The 16,865-nt window shown below is 48.1% G+C and overlaps 1 protein-coding gene across 4 annotated transcripts in view; it reads right to left on the reverse strand.

Annotated features, from left to right (window-relative positions):
- Nucleotides 1–2,616: 2,616 nt before the first annotated feature.
- Nucleotides 2,617–16,865, reverse strand: part of SEC14L2 (SEC14 like lipid binding 2) — a 32,274-nt gene continuing 18,025 nt past the window's right edge. For 2 of the 4 annotated variants that reach the window (XM_048513734.1, XM_048513733.1), the window contains exons 3-12: nucleotides 16,484–16,527; nucleotides 15,652–15,711; nucleotides 15,340–15,528; nucleotides 14,001–14,096; nucleotides 12,222–12,282; nucleotides 12,036–12,119; nucleotides 8,030–8,136; nucleotides 6,572–6,711; nucleotides 5,165–5,334; nucleotides 2,617–4,062 (exon numbers count right to left, since the gene is read on the reverse strand). In XM_048513734.1, the coding sequence (XP_048369691.1) occupies nucleotides 3,914–4,062; nucleotides 5,165–5,334; nucleotides 6,572–6,711; nucleotides 8,030–8,136; nucleotides 12,036–12,119; nucleotides 12,222–12,282; nucleotides 14,001–14,096; nucleotides 15,340–15,528; nucleotides 15,652–15,711; nucleotides 16,484–16,495 (1,068 nt within the window). In that variant the 5' untranslated portion in view covers nucleotides 16,496–16,527 and the 3' untranslated portion in view covers nucleotides 2,617–3,913. The remainder of the gene's footprint in view (nucleotides 4,063–5,164; nucleotides 5,335–6,571; nucleotides 6,712–8,029; nucleotides 8,137–12,035; nucleotides 12,120–12,221; nucleotides 12,283–14,000; nucleotides 14,097–15,339; nucleotides 15,529–15,651; nucleotides 15,712–16,483; nucleotides 16,528–16,865) is intronic. The other 2 variants (XM_048513732.1, XM_048513731.1) reach the window with 1 other exon arrangement.

Consider the following 16,865-nt stretch of genomic DNA (forward strand, 5'->3'; position numbering starts at 1 on the left):
GGGCGGGAGGGAGGGAGGGAGGGAGGGGAGGCGGACGAGCCAAGAGGAACCGGCAAGCGGGGCCGCCTCTCCTCAGTGCGCCGCTGCTTCTCCGACTGAGGGGCGCTTCGGGCTCCGCACAGCAACTGACAGCCCCCTACAGCCCTTCCAGGAAACTTCTGCTTTCTGGCACGCCGCTCAAGCTCCGCCCACACACGCAACGCAGTCTCCGGAAGCACTCGGCCGTTTCCGAGCGTCCGTGGGGGGAGCAGTTTCCGGCTCTGGAACCAAAGGGGCTTTGGAGGTTCTGTGAAGTGCAACGGACGCTTCGGGTTGCCGATGGACAACCGGCCATGTGCGGAGCAGCCGCGCATGAAAGAGAACGTGTGGATTCCACCCAGCATGTTTGTAATAAGTAGCAATTCTCTTTTTAAAAATGGCATTTCTCAGGCGCCGCCTTCGCCCGAGGCCGAACTTCCAGGTTGTGGCGTGTGGGAGTCTCTTTGGGGAAGGGAGCCGTTGGAGACGCAGCTGCTGCCCTCCGGTGGCCAAAGTCGTGAATTACAAGTGCCGACCTCCCCCGCCCCGCCCCGCCCCGCCCCGTGTTCCCCTTTGCCCATGCCGATTATAACGATTCCCATCGTTATAACGATCCCCGTGTGGGCAAGGGGAACTTCTAATTCACGAAATGCCGTCCTAGGTTCTCGGCTCCATTCTCCAAAGGGGCCTTTGGCCCAAAGAGGCTCGGGGTGTTAGCGGAATTCCCCCCCCCCCCCGATATCCACCCGCGGTGTAGTACGAAGGTGGCGCTCCTCCGCCGGCCTCTCTCAGCCGCTTTCCGGCGGGGGCTGCAGTCTCACTCGGGGGTCTCTCTCTCTCTCTGCACGTAGCAGCCGGTTCCTGCGGCGGCGCCGGCAAGCAGCGGGGCCTGAGTCGACGGGCGGCGCCTGGTGGCTGTGCTGCGAGAGAGGCCGGTGAGCCGGCTGTGTGTGTGGTGTGCGGTTGTCGGACCGGGTTTTCCTTTGGGTCTGGGGAGGGCGTAAGGCTGATGCATTCACTAGGCAGGCTGTATTATAGTTTGGATGTTTTAGGTTTGTTGACTTGTAGTATATGAAATGGCCTTTAAATGCTATGTCGCTTTCAATGCAGTCTGTTTTCAGTGTTTTATTGGTTATCCTGCGGGGATAAAAATCAAAATAACAACCCGTGAATGCAGGTTCGTTTTCCCCCTTTCCCTCGATGGTGCGGCTTCCCCTTTCCCTTCCGTGGCTCGGGCGCCTTTAGCCCTGCCTTCCTTCCATTCGGCCCTGGCACATTGGCCACCATCAGCGCATGCGCATGGGTGGCGGTTCCCGCGACCCAGAACCAATTTTGGTGCTTGCTCTCGGTGGCAGGATCCTATGTGCACGCGCTTTTGTGTTCGCCCGCGCAGGCGCGGATCTGGAGAGTTATTTTAATGTGCTAATTCTGTAGTAGCCCTAACCTGAGCGGCTGGTTGGGAGGGTGGGGTGCGGGACGGCTGCCTGTCAATCTCTTGCAATGGTGCAGAGGATTTGTGCTGTGTTTTGGAGGGTGTGTGTATGGAGAAGGGGGGGTGGGGTCTAGTCCTGGTATATGTCCAGACATCCCAAGAAACCTTGCTGCACCTGTAAAACAAAACTGAACATCGCAGTTGGAAACAGTGTGCTGCTGGGGAAGAGCTCCCACCCATTCGAGCCAAACAGGAGAACTTCCTGTTTTGTCTGGGTCAGATCTTTGCTTCTCGTTGTCCCTTTCTGCCCTGCAGTCCATCACCTGAGGCAACTGTCTCAGTTCACCCACATGGCCAGACCAGTTCTGATCACCATTACTATATCTCATTCTGATGATCATGCCTAATGTGAACAGCAAAATTTGTCAGGATCAGCTCCATTGGAGGATTCTGCAAACCTTTGTGTGAGACCCCAGACATGCAGGGGGGAAATCTAATTTTCCCTTTTTTTTAAATCAAGATTTTTGAGTGCCCCCCACCCCCCAAATTTAAAAATGTCTCTCTGGCATCTTTTGTTGTAGGAAGGCCCTCCTCGAGGTTTGGCTGGGACTTCTATAGTAGCTGCAAAGATGAGGCAGAAGCAGCACTTATTTGTATGTGTGTGGAGGGGAAGCAACTAGGAGATGCAGAAGGGGAGAAATGGGACTTCCCCCACCCATGATTTGTGCTGGATCCACTCTTCTGCCATGTGCAGATGATAAAAAGTGTACAATGAGGCCACCTCTCAGGTAAGACAAGGTTCTCTACCCACTTAGGGGCCTCCCCAGGTATGCATAAAATGTGGTTTTGTGAATTGCTGAAAAAACAAAAATACCCACATTCAGTCTGATGATGTGCTTCAGGAAATCTGTATCTGCATGAGCAGCTGAGTAAGTGCAAGGGGGAAAGGTTATGAGAAGACTTAGCCGGCTGAAATGCCCCAAAATTTAGAGAAATCTGCAGGGATGGTTGAGATTTAGGGAGATCTTCCAATCAAACATCCCTTCCTGCAATTCTTTGTGGGCCTCCAGCTCATAAAAGATTAACTGCCTCCACCCCCCCACCCCCCAAAAAATACCTCTAGAGATGCTCGTTCTGGACTGCCATGCCAGAGAGACAACACCAGCTTGACAGACATCAATTTATTAAGATTTCTAGTGTTTGAGATCATAAGAAACAGCTGCAATAAAGACAAAGGAGTACAAAGTGTTACCTTGCTTCTGGACAGTCCAGCAAGGTCAGGGAATCCTTCAATTTTGCTGCAAAGTTAAGGGCCAGCAGAAGAGCTGTATTTTAAATATGTTGCAGTGCACAAATTTCCCATCTGGATCAGACACTCTTAAGCTTTCACGGAGATGTCTTAAAAGAAAAGCTGGAACAAGTGGATCTTCTCTTCTTTCTTCTCCCTCTTTCTCTTTGTCTCTAGAGCTCACGGGCAGGTGCAACAGAACTTATCTCAGCTTTGCCAGTTACAAAAAGGAGCACCCAGTGACTGTACAAACTGCTAGCTTTTGGACATTCAGAAGTGAGCGCTGGGTAGGGCACGGTCAGTGGCCCCTTGGAGCTCAGTTGTCTAAGGCAGTTCATGAGCAGCAAAACCTTAGAGTGGAAGAAGCTGGTTGGACATCTTTTCACACCATCAACTGCATTCTTCCTCAACTGTAAAAACAGCAGGGTTGCCAAGCACCGGGCCAGCCATCGGGCATGGCTGGAGAATGGCACTTAGTTGTTTGGTAGGGCACCAGTTCTGCAGGCCTGTTTTAAAACGAAGGCTATAAAGAGAAAGGACTGCTGCGCACAATATGAAATTAACTTATGGGACTCGCTGCCACAAGAGGCAGTGATGGACGCAGGCTTAGATGTTGATTCTTTTAAAAAGCCAAGGTCTGATTGCTAAAAGTCTCATTAATGGCCAACGAGGAGGAACCTCCATGTCCAGAGGCAGTAAACAAGTAAGTCGGGCTGATGCTCTCGTGCCTGGTGTATGGCCTTCCAGGAGGTGTTTGCCTGGTTTCCTCCCACTTTCCTGATGTCTGGGTCTTATGTGAATGCAGAGCCAAACTATTCCATCGGATTCTATTCTGTGCCAGTTTAGGCTGTCAGAGCAGGCAGCCCGTTCCAAATGTTGGCTCTATAATGCTAAGTCTCCAACTTTGCCCTGTCTATTCCGCACAGAGGTGGGCATGTGTCATTTCACACAGCATGTGGGACTGGAAGGGAACAGCATGCCGTCATGGCCAGCTGCTCCAAGGCAAGATCACCCTGTTAGCCCCCAACCCCAAATTACCTCCCCAAATCTCCTATGTTCTATCTTTGAAGAGTTCATTCTGCTTCCTCACCCTACGAACATCCCATCACCACCGCTGCTTCAGATAGGTTGGAGAGAGGCAGGTGGGTTTTTGCATAGGGAGAGGATCCGTTCAATCAAGCATGGTTCGTTTTGAGCTCCTTTATTTGGTCTCCCAGCTGTTCAATCTCCTCTTCGGATTTCTTGTCTGGTAGTAAGACCTCCACCGTGTAGCTGATTTTCTTGGAATGGATGTAGCTGTATGTGTTATCAAATCGCAGGACATCTGCCATGGGGGAGGGAGAAAGAGGTAGAAGTGAAGAGAATCAGTCAGTCCTTTTTCTTTTATAAAGACTCTAGCATTCAGGAGTAAGTGCCACTGAGCATGCACAGAGTTCCTCCTGACACAGAGCCTGTGGTGTGTAGATGATGGATTTGACTCAGGGAGGACATGAGGATAACATAATGTAAGCAGGAAAGAGCCTAGGGAGAAATTCCTTCTGAGCACGTTCAGCATGTTTTGGATATTATGAAAGAAATCCATTGCCTATCCAGACAAACTATAGAATTCACTACCTGAAAATCCTGTCTGCCTAAAGATGACACACAAAAACTGTGCTGTCAGTGCAGCAGTCTGGGGTAAAAATGGCAGGCAGTGGGCTGGCTCCTTGGGATAGAAAGCCTTCTAGGTTTTCTTGTCCAGGCACCCTGCTATCTTAAAGTCAGACCCAATTAATGACGGGAAACTACCTAGAGAACAAACAAGAATTCCAGCCAACATGTGGAGCTGAATGTCAAGATTTGCGAAGCATGCCTGAATATATTGTGCAGAAGTTATAAATGTTGGAATGCAGCATTATAGAACGTTAAAATTAAACTGCATGAAACGATCAAAACATTTCCCATGAAATGCAGTGCAGAACAGGTTATCGCAAGAGCAGCACCAAAGGTACTCATGGCTATTCTGTCTCTGGCTTGCTCTGTCTACCCCCAAGCAACTCATTTTCAATCTAGCCATTGCTTGCTCCTCCCTCTGGCTGCTCTCATCATGTTTGTGCACTGTTTTGGGTTTTTATGGCAACCCAGAAAACCACCTGAATTCTAGTGTGTTATTTTATGCAGTAGCATTGCATGTGAAAACTTTGTGAGATTTTTTGGGAGGATGCCACTACGAAATTAATTTTCCCACCCCCAACAGATGGCAGATTTTTCTGTAAAAATTAGGGTTCCCCATGAGTTGCCAAACCCTAAGTTGGCTAGCCCCACTGTGGACTTGTCTATTCACAGTGGGGGCAGCCCTTGCCTATTAGATTAAGCGATATCCCTGCAAATTTTCTCCTTCCAAGGTGGACAAGGAGAATCCACACTTGGAAACTAGGTCTACTTACAAACACCAGCATCTGTGCAGGTGAGGGAACCATCTTCAGGCACCAAGTGGGCATTGTAGCGCTGGTTGGGATACACTTCAGTCATTTCACCAGCATGCTGCCGGGCTCCAGCTTTGGTTTTCAAGTAGATGCCGAAGCCAATGTCCGATCCGTCTGACATGAACTGCCACCTGTAAGACAAAAACAAAGAGGAGTTGTGATATGAAGGAGTGCTATTTATGCAATTTCCTCCCCGCCCATCCCACCCCAAGTCTGAAGTTCTAGTCAGCTCTGCTCATGTGGGGCCTCAGTACAGATCTCAAAGGGGAAAGGGACTACTGACCACTTGAAGAGACCCTAAGGCAGAGGTCTGCAACCTATTCCCCCCTAGATGTTCATAGACTGTGATTCCCATCAGAGCATGGGCAATTGGCAGAGCTTATGGGAATCATAGTCCATGAATATCTGGAAAGCTACAGATTGGACAAGCCTGCCCTAAGGGCTTGCCTGTATGTTAAACATTACCCTTGTGTCTTCTCCCAGCCTACCACAGTCAGATATGGCTTGCAGGCTGTATCTTGGGAAACTGATTCCCTATGTGCATTGGGCCACAATTTGGATACGGATTGCAGCATGCAAGGAGGCTGGGTTACAACCTGTCCCTGATACTGTTTTCTCAACCTGAAATGGTCCCAAGCAGTTGCTGTTTGTCCCACTTGGGAAATGTTGCATGTAGCCATCAGTGCATGCAAGTTTCCCTAATGAGGCAGATAGTGCTCCCCACTGCAGTTACAGGTTGAGAAAATGGTAGGGGGGCAAGGCTAAGCCCCCAGTTTCTGCACATCACAATCCCAGTCAGAATGAGGCCCTCATGTGCTTGGGAACTGAGATCCTAGAACAGACCATGCAAGGTATCTAAACAAAAGTCCTCACAATGGATCTGTCAGGATGAAAGGATAACACACCATTGTACTGAGACTTGGGAGAAAGCACTTTGGGTGGGTATGTTGTGCTCAAAGACCCTTGATCTATATTATTGGTGTATGCAAGAGCCACAGTAATGTTATCATTATAGTACCAATCGACAAATCCCCACTCAGCCATGACAGTCACTGTCTCTCTACCTATCCTACCTCACAAGGCAAGAATTAGTGAGAAAGAGTCACATACGCTACACTGAGATACAGGCAGGAAAGGCAAGGTAAAAAATAAACTCACTAATTCCCAATAGATGCATACTAAGGCCGAAGCCTCCCTGTTGTGTTTTTTTGTGTAAATACTGTGTGTGTTTTCTTTCTGTGAATTAATGTGAGGTTTTGGAGATACATTTTCTGCAGTTTAAAATGCAGGCCTCCAAGGTAAGAAAGCGGGGGCAAAATGGGCGAGGGGGACTGGGGTACATTTATCTCCCCCCCTCCCCAAGCTTACCTAAGGACACAGTTTGGGAAGAGAATCTCATATTCCACCTGATGGGAGGATCCTCGGTTCACCATCACTGCGTGTTCATACTGCTGTTTCAGCTGGTCTGTCACATAGTACTTCTTGGGCACCTCTCCACCATAATTTAGCTAAACAAGAGACCACATTAGTGGCTGTGAAAGGAAAAACCAAGCAACCCTGGAACGAAAATCCACCTGAAAGTTTCCTCCGCAACTTTTTCCTCCCTCTCCCATTCCTCTATGGATGTTTAGATCGTTCATCCCATAAAGGAGTTGCACTGCCAGCACCGGAGGGCTCCAGGCCTTGCACAAAGTCTTCTCAAAGGAGTATCCCATGTGAATTTCAGCCAGCAAGACGTGTCAGACCTGGTTCTGGAATGAGAGGCTTTCAGCCAATAGGCTAGCCAGGATGACACAACAGGTGCTGGAACTGTCTCTGCTTCTCTTTGCAAAAATTTAATTGGCTTCTAGTAATGGCTTTAAGCAGATGAGGACTGTCTCTAACCACTTCTGGTCAGGCCAGTGGAAGCAATGGTCACTGCACCCACAATCCATAGCCAGCAAGTCAGGCGCTCTTTTGCCTCAAACTGCCTGACCTGCATTTCGTCGTTTTTCCAGTTCTCTTGCCTGGCTACCAACTGCCTCCTTGGATACGGATCTCTACTTCCACTTGCTGGAATGCCGAACTTACAGGACCTTTGAATGGATTAAAAATACTGGAATCAGCCTGATCAGGAAGTCAACCTGTGACAAGGAAGATTCCTACACATTTGTCTTGGCGGCTGCCAAAACACAGATATAAAACGCAGGCTTTTGCATAATCTTCCAAAGGGCTTGCTTTCAAGATGCCAGCATGTGCTCAAAAGCTTTTTCCGATGGGATTTTGCTCTTGTGTAAACTCAGCTGCCAGCTCTGCACAGGTATCAGCCCAGTTTAAAGGAGACGCCGTGTGACTGCCAAATCCCTTGGGGAAAGGCTTTCACCCAAGCCAGTGTTCTCTTTTGAAATCAAGCCTTATTTATTAGCAAGCAGGTATCATGACACAGCAAATGAGCTGCAGATCAGAGACTTCTGGTATCTCTTAGCCAGATGCCAATTCTCTGCTGTCAAGTTCTGCTCTCCAAACAGAGGCAGGCAGATTGTTTTCCAAATCTGGTCAGAGATACAGCTAGCTAGAATCTTCCTAAGTTATAAAGCCAAGTAATCAGGCATGTAGCTCCGGGACTTATTCCATTCCTTCAATGTAGGTGACTTCTTCCTTCCCTTTTTGTGGTGCGAATCCCCTTTCTGCTCTGTTCCCAGCCCAACAATATCATCTCTGGCTCTCTAGTGTACGAACTGGCTTTGATTCATCATCTGGACTACAAATGCAGATCACTAGCATTTCTAACTGTAGGGCTTTAATGTTGAAAGAGGTACCAAACACCTGACCTACAGTGGTCCATACCTTGGTCCTACATTTGGGGTTCCCATCAGGGTCAGTGAGAGTTCCCCCATATTCGACAGGGAGTTGGTCGGGGTCAATGTGTTTTAGTAAAACCTCCTTCCAGTTAGCTAGAGGGGGAAAGTAAGAGGGTTACCAGTTTTTTTAAAAAAAGCAGAACTGTTTTCTGCTCCTCAGAGGCTTTCTCCTGAAAAGTCTTAAAGTTTGACAGTTGAGTGCCTAAGATCTGACATTTATGGTAACAGTATAAAAACCATACATTTATAAATGCAATAACTAGGAGTGATTCACCATTGAGCAGCAGTGGCGTAGGAGGTTAAGAGCTCGTGTATCTAATCTGGAGGAACCGGGTTTGATTCCCAGCTCTGCCGCCTGAGCTGTGGAGGCTTATCTGGGGAATTCAGATTAGCCTGTACACTCCCACACATGCCAGCTGGGTGACCTTGGGCTAGTCACAGCTTCTCGGAGCTCTCTCAGCACCACCTACCTCACAGGGTGTTTGTTGTGAGGGGGGAAGGGCAAGGAGATTGTAAGCCCCTTGGAGTCTCCTGCAGGAGAGAAAAGGGGGATATAAATCCAAAGCTCTTCTTCTTCGCTCTAGGACAAGGGTCTTCAAACTATGGCCCTCCAGATGTTCATGGACTACAATTCCCAACAGCCCCTGCCAGCATGGCCAAGTGGTAGGACTCATGGGAATTGTAGTCTATGAACATCTGGAGGGCCATAGTTTGAAGACCCTGCTCTAGGATCACCAATACTGGGCCAATGTAGCATAGCAACAAAGGTGGAGCAGGATTTCTAGTGAATCTGTGCCCTCCCTAACACTTTACCATCCCACAATTATTTATTTGCTTCACTTGTAGCCTGCCTTTCTCTCCATTGGGAACCCATGTTGTCTTAAATCATTCTCCTCATCTCTGTTTTATCTTCATCGCAACTCTACGAAGCGGGTTCAGGCTGGGAGTCTGTGTGAGTGGCCCCAGATCACTCAGCCAGCTTCTGAGGTAGAATGGGGATTCGAAACTAGTCTGGCACCCTAGAAACTACACCCTACTCACTGTCATGATGATGAGCTGGAAAAAAACTGGGTTTTTCTTTATGTTCTTATATATGAGTTTTTTAAAAGAGAGATAATGCATGGAAAAGGGCTGGAATTTTTCTTGGGGAGAGAACGCCGCTTCTTCCAGGGGCCGCAGTCCTGCTCTCTTCCACTTGGGGAATCTGAGTATAAGCAGCTGAGTGCAGATTTCTTGAACAGGTCCATTTGGGCTTTCCAGAATGCAGGGTGTCCTTATGGAATCAGTCACAAGCCCAGACAAAACCCTAGGAGGAGGACCCTGGCCAGGAAACAGTTTGAGAGGGCTTAACTTGCTTTCCAGAGCAAGAGAAATTGGACTAAAAGACAAGGCATCTTTTTTCCCCTTTAGTAGTGCCATCAAGTCACAGCTGACGTATGGCGATCCCGTAGGGTTCTCATGGCAAGAGAAGTTCAGAGGTGGTTTGCCACTGCTTGCCTCCATGTGAGCTAAAAGAGTTCTGTAAGAATCATGACAGGCCTTTACAGAGGGGAGTTTCCTGCACCCAGTCCTGTATGCAGTGAGGAGTGATTTAGAAGAAGAGGAGGAGGAGGAAGAAGAGTTGGATTTATATCCCCCCTTTCTCTCCTGTAAGGAGACTCAAAGGGGTTTACAATCTCCTTCCCCCGCCCCCAACAAACACCTTGTGAGGTGGGTGGGGCTGAGAGGGCTCCAAAGAACTGTGACTAACCCAAGGTCACCCAGCTGACATGTGTGGGAGTATACCAGCTAATCTGGTTCACCAGATAAGCCTTCACAGCTCAAGTGGCAGGGAATCAAACCCGGTTCTCCAGATTAGAGTGCACCTGCTCCTAACCACTACACTATACTGGCTCTCCACGCTGGCTTTAGAGATCAATCAGCAGCTTCTTTTCTTTAAAGAAAGCATCAAGCTACTGTAGAGCACTGATCCCAGTGGAACAGAATTCAAAGGTCAGGACTGAAACATAGCAAATGCAGAATTATCTGGCGAGTACCCTTTACAATATGCTTTATTAGACTTTGATTCTACAGACTGTGTAAACTGCCCGGGGTGGGGGGGGAGGGGAATTCCCTATGCAGATCCAGCCTGTGTGAACCCAGTTCAGAAGCCAGCAAGATAAATGCAGGTTAATTGCCTGGTGCTCAGCACTCACTGGCCTGATGCCTAAGTTTTGCAATTCCCAGCTGGATACAAAAAACAGAAGTTTACCCTCCAAAAAGGGGAAAGGGCTGTGACTCGATACCAGAGAGCCCACTTTGTGTGCAGGGTCCCAGATTCAATCCTTGGCATTACCAGTTACAGGATCTCAGGTAACCTTTTTTTCTGCTGGACACCTAAGGGGGCAGAAGCCAGCCAGAGCAAAAGACACAGACCCAGATGTAGCAGGGGTCGCAGCCTCTTGTGTCTGTTATCCTTGGTCTGTAGAACAGGCATAAGGCCCAGATTTTAGCTTGCACTCCTCCCTCACCTTTGCTCTCACCACACGCTGGATATTTAATTGGTCATCCAGAGTGCAATGCTAAGAACTCTTTCCTGGGAGTAAACCTCACTGAGGATTAAACCTCACTGAGGATTTCTGAAGAGGATTCTGAGAGGATCTTCGTAGGATTGCATGGTTAGTCATGTTGCTTTCCCCTTTGCAAATCTATAATCCTCTTTCTCCAGTCTCTCTGTGACTAACACACTGGTCGCCCTTTATAGGGCTTTTTCAGCCATCTCCTCTGTCTTCTAGTTTATAGCCCCTTGCTTCCATTCAGCACTGCAACGCCAAAATCGTTCACCTCTTTTTGCCTCTTGGTCATTTATGACCCTCAAATCCCTGCACTGGCCCCTCTCTGTTACTTGCATAGCCCTCCATGGCCTTGCCCACCCCATCCTGATTCAGCCCTCGCTGTGAAATTTATTCCTTCATCATCTTCCACCGGCCAAATGTCTCCTGAGTGTGCCCTTCCTCCCTCCCTTCCTTCTTTTTATGCCTAGAGCCCCGTCCCAGAATGCCTGTCTGATACCGCTTCTCTGATTTCCTCCAACTCCCTGCTCAGAAAACACCTTCCCTGCGAAGCCTCTGACACCAGTTTTTCTTCTCTTCCCCTACTGAAACAAAACCTTGCAGCTTGTATAAGCCCATATTATTTCCCTTTCTATACCTGCCTCCACTTCTTTCTTCTCTGTTCTCTTCCATGTCTCCAAGTTCAGACTGCATTCTCCTCAAGGCAGAGACCTCTCCGTTTGTCATTTGCACTGAGCCATTCACATTGAGGGTGCTGCATAAATTGTATTCACAGACCAGTGGGGGGTCCTCAAAACTCACAGGGCGGGAGGGATCTCATTCTTCCCCAATTACTAACCTTAAAGCCCAGAGTGGTCCTTACTGATTCGCCCACAGCAGCTTTGCATGAGCCAATAAGAGTGGGGTGGTGGTGGTATCCCTCCCTTGCTTGCTCACAGAGAAGTGGGTGACCTCCCTCCCTCGCTCATCTGCAGTGGCTTTGGGCGAGCCAGCAAGAGTGCGTGGGGTGGCCTCCCTGCCCTGAAGCACCTTTGGGTGAGTTGGCAAGAGCAGGGGATGAGGGTGGTGGTGGTTTCCTCACCCTCAGTCATTTGCAGCAGCTTCAGGCAAGCTAGCAAGAGTGAGGGTTGTGTGAGGACTCACTTGCCTGCCTGAACCCACTCAAAGAAACAAGCAAGGCGGGCCTCCCCCTGCTGACTTTCCCAAAGTCTTGCCAAGATGCCATGGATCCCTGCAGCCACCACTGCAACAGTGTTGTTGTTGTTTTTAATGGAGATATTTAAACCTCAGATCTGCAGAAAAACCTCTTGGGGTGATTATGCTCTTTATCTGCAGATTTAAGTATCCACAGGCAGGGGGCACATATGGAAATTAGTTATATATAAAAACGTGGAAATTATGATCCTAGAAATAACCAGCAAAGCCAAGAGAGTTACTCACATCCCAGGACTACAATCTTGTTGCGAGTATCTTCACTCAGTAAATGTTTCACCAGATTGTAAGCTATAGGGAAGAGTCGGGGAGCTGCAGCAAAGAAAAAAAACAGTGCCAACATGTAGCATTGCAATAGCTGCCACACACATTTCCAAAGCTGGTGTGCAAAGTTCACGGAAGAGCAGAGCTCACCTTTAACGACAAAAATACGTCTCAGGGACTCAGGATAATTCTCTTCAAACATGGCCAGAAGCTGTTAAGTGTAAGGAAACAAAATCCAGAGGGGGGAAAATATTGATTGAAATATTTCTCTACTGTTTTTCGTCTAAGCACATGTGAACTGATTTATAAAAGAAATATGTGCAAACTCAAGCTGGAGGCCCTCATGAGAGAGGGGATTAAATTAATCCTCAAATTAATCTTTTCCAGACCTTTCTAAGCTTTCAAATCTAAACAGGCTAAACTCTCTCCTCCATTTTCCCCCTCTTGAACCTGTTGTGCTATACCTTTTCCAGCGTAAAGTTGACAGTGCGACTATGGATCAATACGCCCTCAGTCTGCTCCAGACAGAGGCATAGCAAGGGGGGAAAGTGCCCAGTGCACCGGTGCGTCCTCCGCCCCTGTCCCGCCACGGAACGCCCCCTGGAACGTCCTCACCACACCTCCACTGCAGCACACACACACACTCGGTGTGTCACGCACCTGCCCCCTTGGGGCTACGCCTCTGGCTCCAGATCTTCTTCATAGAGCAATGAGCAGGAGCAGCAGTGGCGTAGGAGGTTAACAGCTCGTGTATCTAATCTGGAGGAACCGGGTTTGATTCCCAGCTCTGCCGCCCTGAGCTGTGGAGGCTTATCTGGGGAATTCAGATTAGCCTGTACACTCCCACACACGCCAGCTGGGTGACCTTGGGCTAGTCACAGCTTCTCGGAGCTCTCTCAGCCCCACCTACCTCACAGGGTGTTTGTTGTGAGGGGGGAAGGGCAAGGAGATTGTAAGCCCCTTTGAGTCTCCTACAGGAGAGAAAGGGGGGATATAAATCCAAACTCTTCTTCTTCAATGCTCTGCAGGGTCCTAATGCATGAATGGAGAAAAGGCTGGCTGGAGAGTGAACATGAGTTCTGCGGCTAGGTTGGAGGAGGCGTTTTGATGTTTGGCCTTGGTGTTTGAGAAGCGGGGAGGGTTGAAGAGGGCGTGGGGTGGTACTTTGGGGAGGGTGGGAGAGGGTGGGAAAAGGGTTTGGGAGGATGGGCCAGGGGGAGCTTCCCGCTGGTGTGGCTTGGTGTTCAGAGAGGGTGGAAAGTGACTTAGGAGGGTAGTTGCTGGGGTGGCTTCCCGCCGGCATGGCTTGGTGTTTGTGGAGAGTAGGAAAGGAATTAGGAGGGCAGTATTCAGGGCAGGTGAGTCTTGGAGGGGTACTAATTTCTGAGAGCCAGCGTGGTGTAGTGGTTAAGTGCAGGTGTGCTCTAATCTGGAGAACCAGGTTTGATTCCCCACTCTGCCACTTGAGCCGGGAAGGTTTATCTGGTGAACTAGATTAGCTTGTGCACTCCAGCACATGCCAGCTGGGTGACCTTGGGCTAGTCACAGTTCTTCGGAGCTCTCTCAGCCCCACCCACCTCACAGGGTGTTTGTTGTGAGGTGGCGGAGGGGAAAGGCGATTGTAAGCCCCTTTGAGTCTCCTTACAGGAGAGAAAGAGGGGATATAAATCCAACTCTTCTTCTTCTACTGCGGAAGCACTGCGGCTGCACTGTTATCTTTATGCTGAAAAAGGTACAGATTTCTATATGGAGGTGGCAGTCATGTGATTCTCCACCAGCGTTATGGAGTCCCAATGGTACTGTGTTCCTCCAACACACTGCACTCATATTTAAAGTCTAGTAAACAGGAGGCTGTTGAGCCAGTGAACCAAATAAGAGACCAAGAAGAAGACTTCACATGCCAGTGCAGTGGTCCCCCGCCAGACTCACCTCCCCATAGGCTTCTACAGCCGGTTTCCAGAGGTGCTTCAGGCCAAGTCCCTCGAAGTCATAGATCATCGTGACTGTTTCAATCTTCTTCCCAAGCTGAAAAGACAGAAACAGAGTTTGGAGCCAAGATAGACTAAAGCATCACCTGGTACACACATTGCTTAGTCTTCTACAGGTTGAAATGTACTATTTAGCCCAGGGGTCTGCAACCTGTGGCTCTTCAGATGTTCATGAACTACAATTCCCATCAGCCAATTGGCCATGGTGGCAGGGGCTGATGGGAACTGTAGTCCATGAATATCTGGAGAGCCGCAGGTTGCAGACCCCTGATTTAGCCCATCAATACATGCTAGTTTTCCCAAGAGAGCAAACAGCAGCTTCATGGGGACTTCAAATTAAGAAAACAGTATGGTGGTGGGCAGGCTTAAGCACTCTTTCCTCACGGTCCCATTTCAAATTGGATCCTGAGACACCTCAGAATTAAGATCTGAACATGAGACTGCCAGGTCTGCTCAACAGAACCGAGGTGGACGCACAGGGATACACAAGGGCTTTGTCATGTGTGATAAAGCCCTTAAAATAAAACCCATGACCTTCAAAGTGTACAAGTTAACTTCAAAACTTCACTAATATTTAAAAGATCCAGAAGGCATCTTAACAGAAGATTTAAGCAATCAACTCCTTGCTTTCTCTCCCTTATCTAATCCAGTACAAATCCCCCAAACCAGGTAAGCTTGACTCATGAATACTAAGTCTTGAGTAAACTGCAGAATGAAGCCATGACATTCCTCTTTGCCAGACATCTTGTGGCCATCCTTGAAGTTATATCAGTGACTATCATAGATAATCTGCAAGAGCCAGTGTGCTAAACAATACAGTAAAGACTTTTTAAGCAGCAAGGGAAATGTTTTGCCAGATTAGACTAAAGCTTGATTCTGGAGATGTCTGTAACAATGGCTATCTAGATCAGAGGTGTCCAACTCTGGCGCTTCAGATGTTCATGGACTACAATTCCCATCAGCCCCTGCTGGCAATGGCTAATTGGTCGTGCCAGCAGGGGCTGATGGGAATTGTAGTCCATGAACATCTGAAGCGCCAGAGTTGGACACCCCTGATCTAGATGCTTGTGGAACATCTGAAAGCAAGCTATGAAGACAAAATCCTTCCCCTCTTCTTTCCCACCCAGTAGACCACCCCTGTATGTTGATTTTATTGTTGCGATTGTACTTGTTGTAGGTGGCCCATAAAACAAACACAAATAAATTTATTCCTTCACAAAAAGATCAGATGTTCTAGTGGTAATAAGACAAGCTCCACCGTTGGCATGTCAGCGTTTTACCTTCTCTGTCTGGCTCTCACACAATTTCCGTATGTTCTCACAATCCTTGAACTTTTTCTTGAGCAAATCTTGCTTGGAAGCTGAAAAGAGGATCCCTTTGCAATCGAGTGGTCCGATGATCTCATACCAAATAGGGCAACCGTTCTGGTCAAAACCACACTGCCCTCCAGTCATGTATTTGTCAACAACCTGGGGTGAAGGAGAAAACATACACACTCACACAAAAAGATAAAGACAGCAGGATGAGCATCCTAGAATCGTGGAGAAATGTTGGAGCGAACGCACACCTGAAGCCAAGTATTAGGAACTTACCTCTGGCACTTCCCATTCAAAGATATGCTCGCTATCCATGTGCTTCCGGTAAGCGACATGCTATTTAAAAACAAACCCAAAGAGGAAATGGATGTGAAAGAGAGACGTGGATCAGTTCTAGAAGCAGAGTAGAAGAACACAAGCAGGAGACCCAAGAGAATTCATGGTGAGCAGAATCTCAGTCCCTACCTTAGTCCTCCTTTCCCTCCTTCACTCCTCACAGCCCCTGGAGTTTCTCCCTTGTATCTGCTTCCTGTTCATCTGCCTTTTCACCTCCTGACCTTCCTTCCCCTCCCCACCATAGCTTCTCCTCTTTTCCTGCTTCCTTCCATACCTTCACCCTCCATTTCCCTGGTCTGCTCCATTTTTATTTCCTCTTTCCTCATCTTTCTTTTTCCTGCCTGCTTTTCCCCCAACTTGATTCCAGTTTCAGAATGAAACTGCGGCATTAAAAAAAATGCCCCCTGCATCCTTAATATTCTTTAACCTTTAAGGTTTGCAGAAAACATCTCCCCTGTCTGTTTGTGGCTCCACTGCGCAACCTGGAACCAGGTTGGGAGTCAGATTTTAAATAGATTAGCCAGATATGTACATGCCCAAACTCTCTACATTCTGTTTTCCAATTCTTTGTAAAACAAGAGCAACATTTACAAAGTTGTAATAAGTTCAGGGATCAGTATACCCCAGATGTTTCTAAAAGTGCAGAAACTGCTGATAGTCATATCTTTGAGAAGTACTCGCTGGGATTGTGACCGGGGCTGGTCTTATCCAGAAACAGGCATCCTATTAGGAGGCAGAAAGACATCAAGGAGAAAGATTGAAAATTTCTTACCTTCCGGAGCATGCCTTCTGATTTCTGGAGATCGAAACATCTGGCTGGAACAAGATTCCCGGTATTAGAGAAATAGTTTATAACTCTGTTCTCCCCCCCACCCACCCCCCCACACACACAAGATTTAAAAAATTAAAAGCAGCATGCAAATACTTAACAGCAAATGAATGTGAAAGTAATTTAAGGGAAGAAGGAAAAAGAACAAAGAGAAATTAATCCGAGATGATTAAGTATTCCTTGGTTGCTTCTACATGTAAGCTTTGCTCTGGGTTTTGCATCCAAACCAGAATTGGGTTTTTTGAGCATTCACATGGTGACATTTCCCAACCACTCACTTCCTGCATTTTCCCCGCTTTGCTGCAGTTTGTCCAAATCTGATTTG

Source organism: Sphaerodactylus townsendi, linkage group LG13 (genome assembly GCF_021028975.2).
Source record: "Sphaerodactylus townsendi isolate TG3544 linkage group LG13, MPM_Stown_v2.3, whole genome shotgun sequence".
Classification (NCBI taxonomy): domain Eukaryota; kingdom Metazoa; phylum Chordata; class Lepidosauria; order Squamata; family Sphaerodactylidae; genus Sphaerodactylus; species Sphaerodactylus townsendi.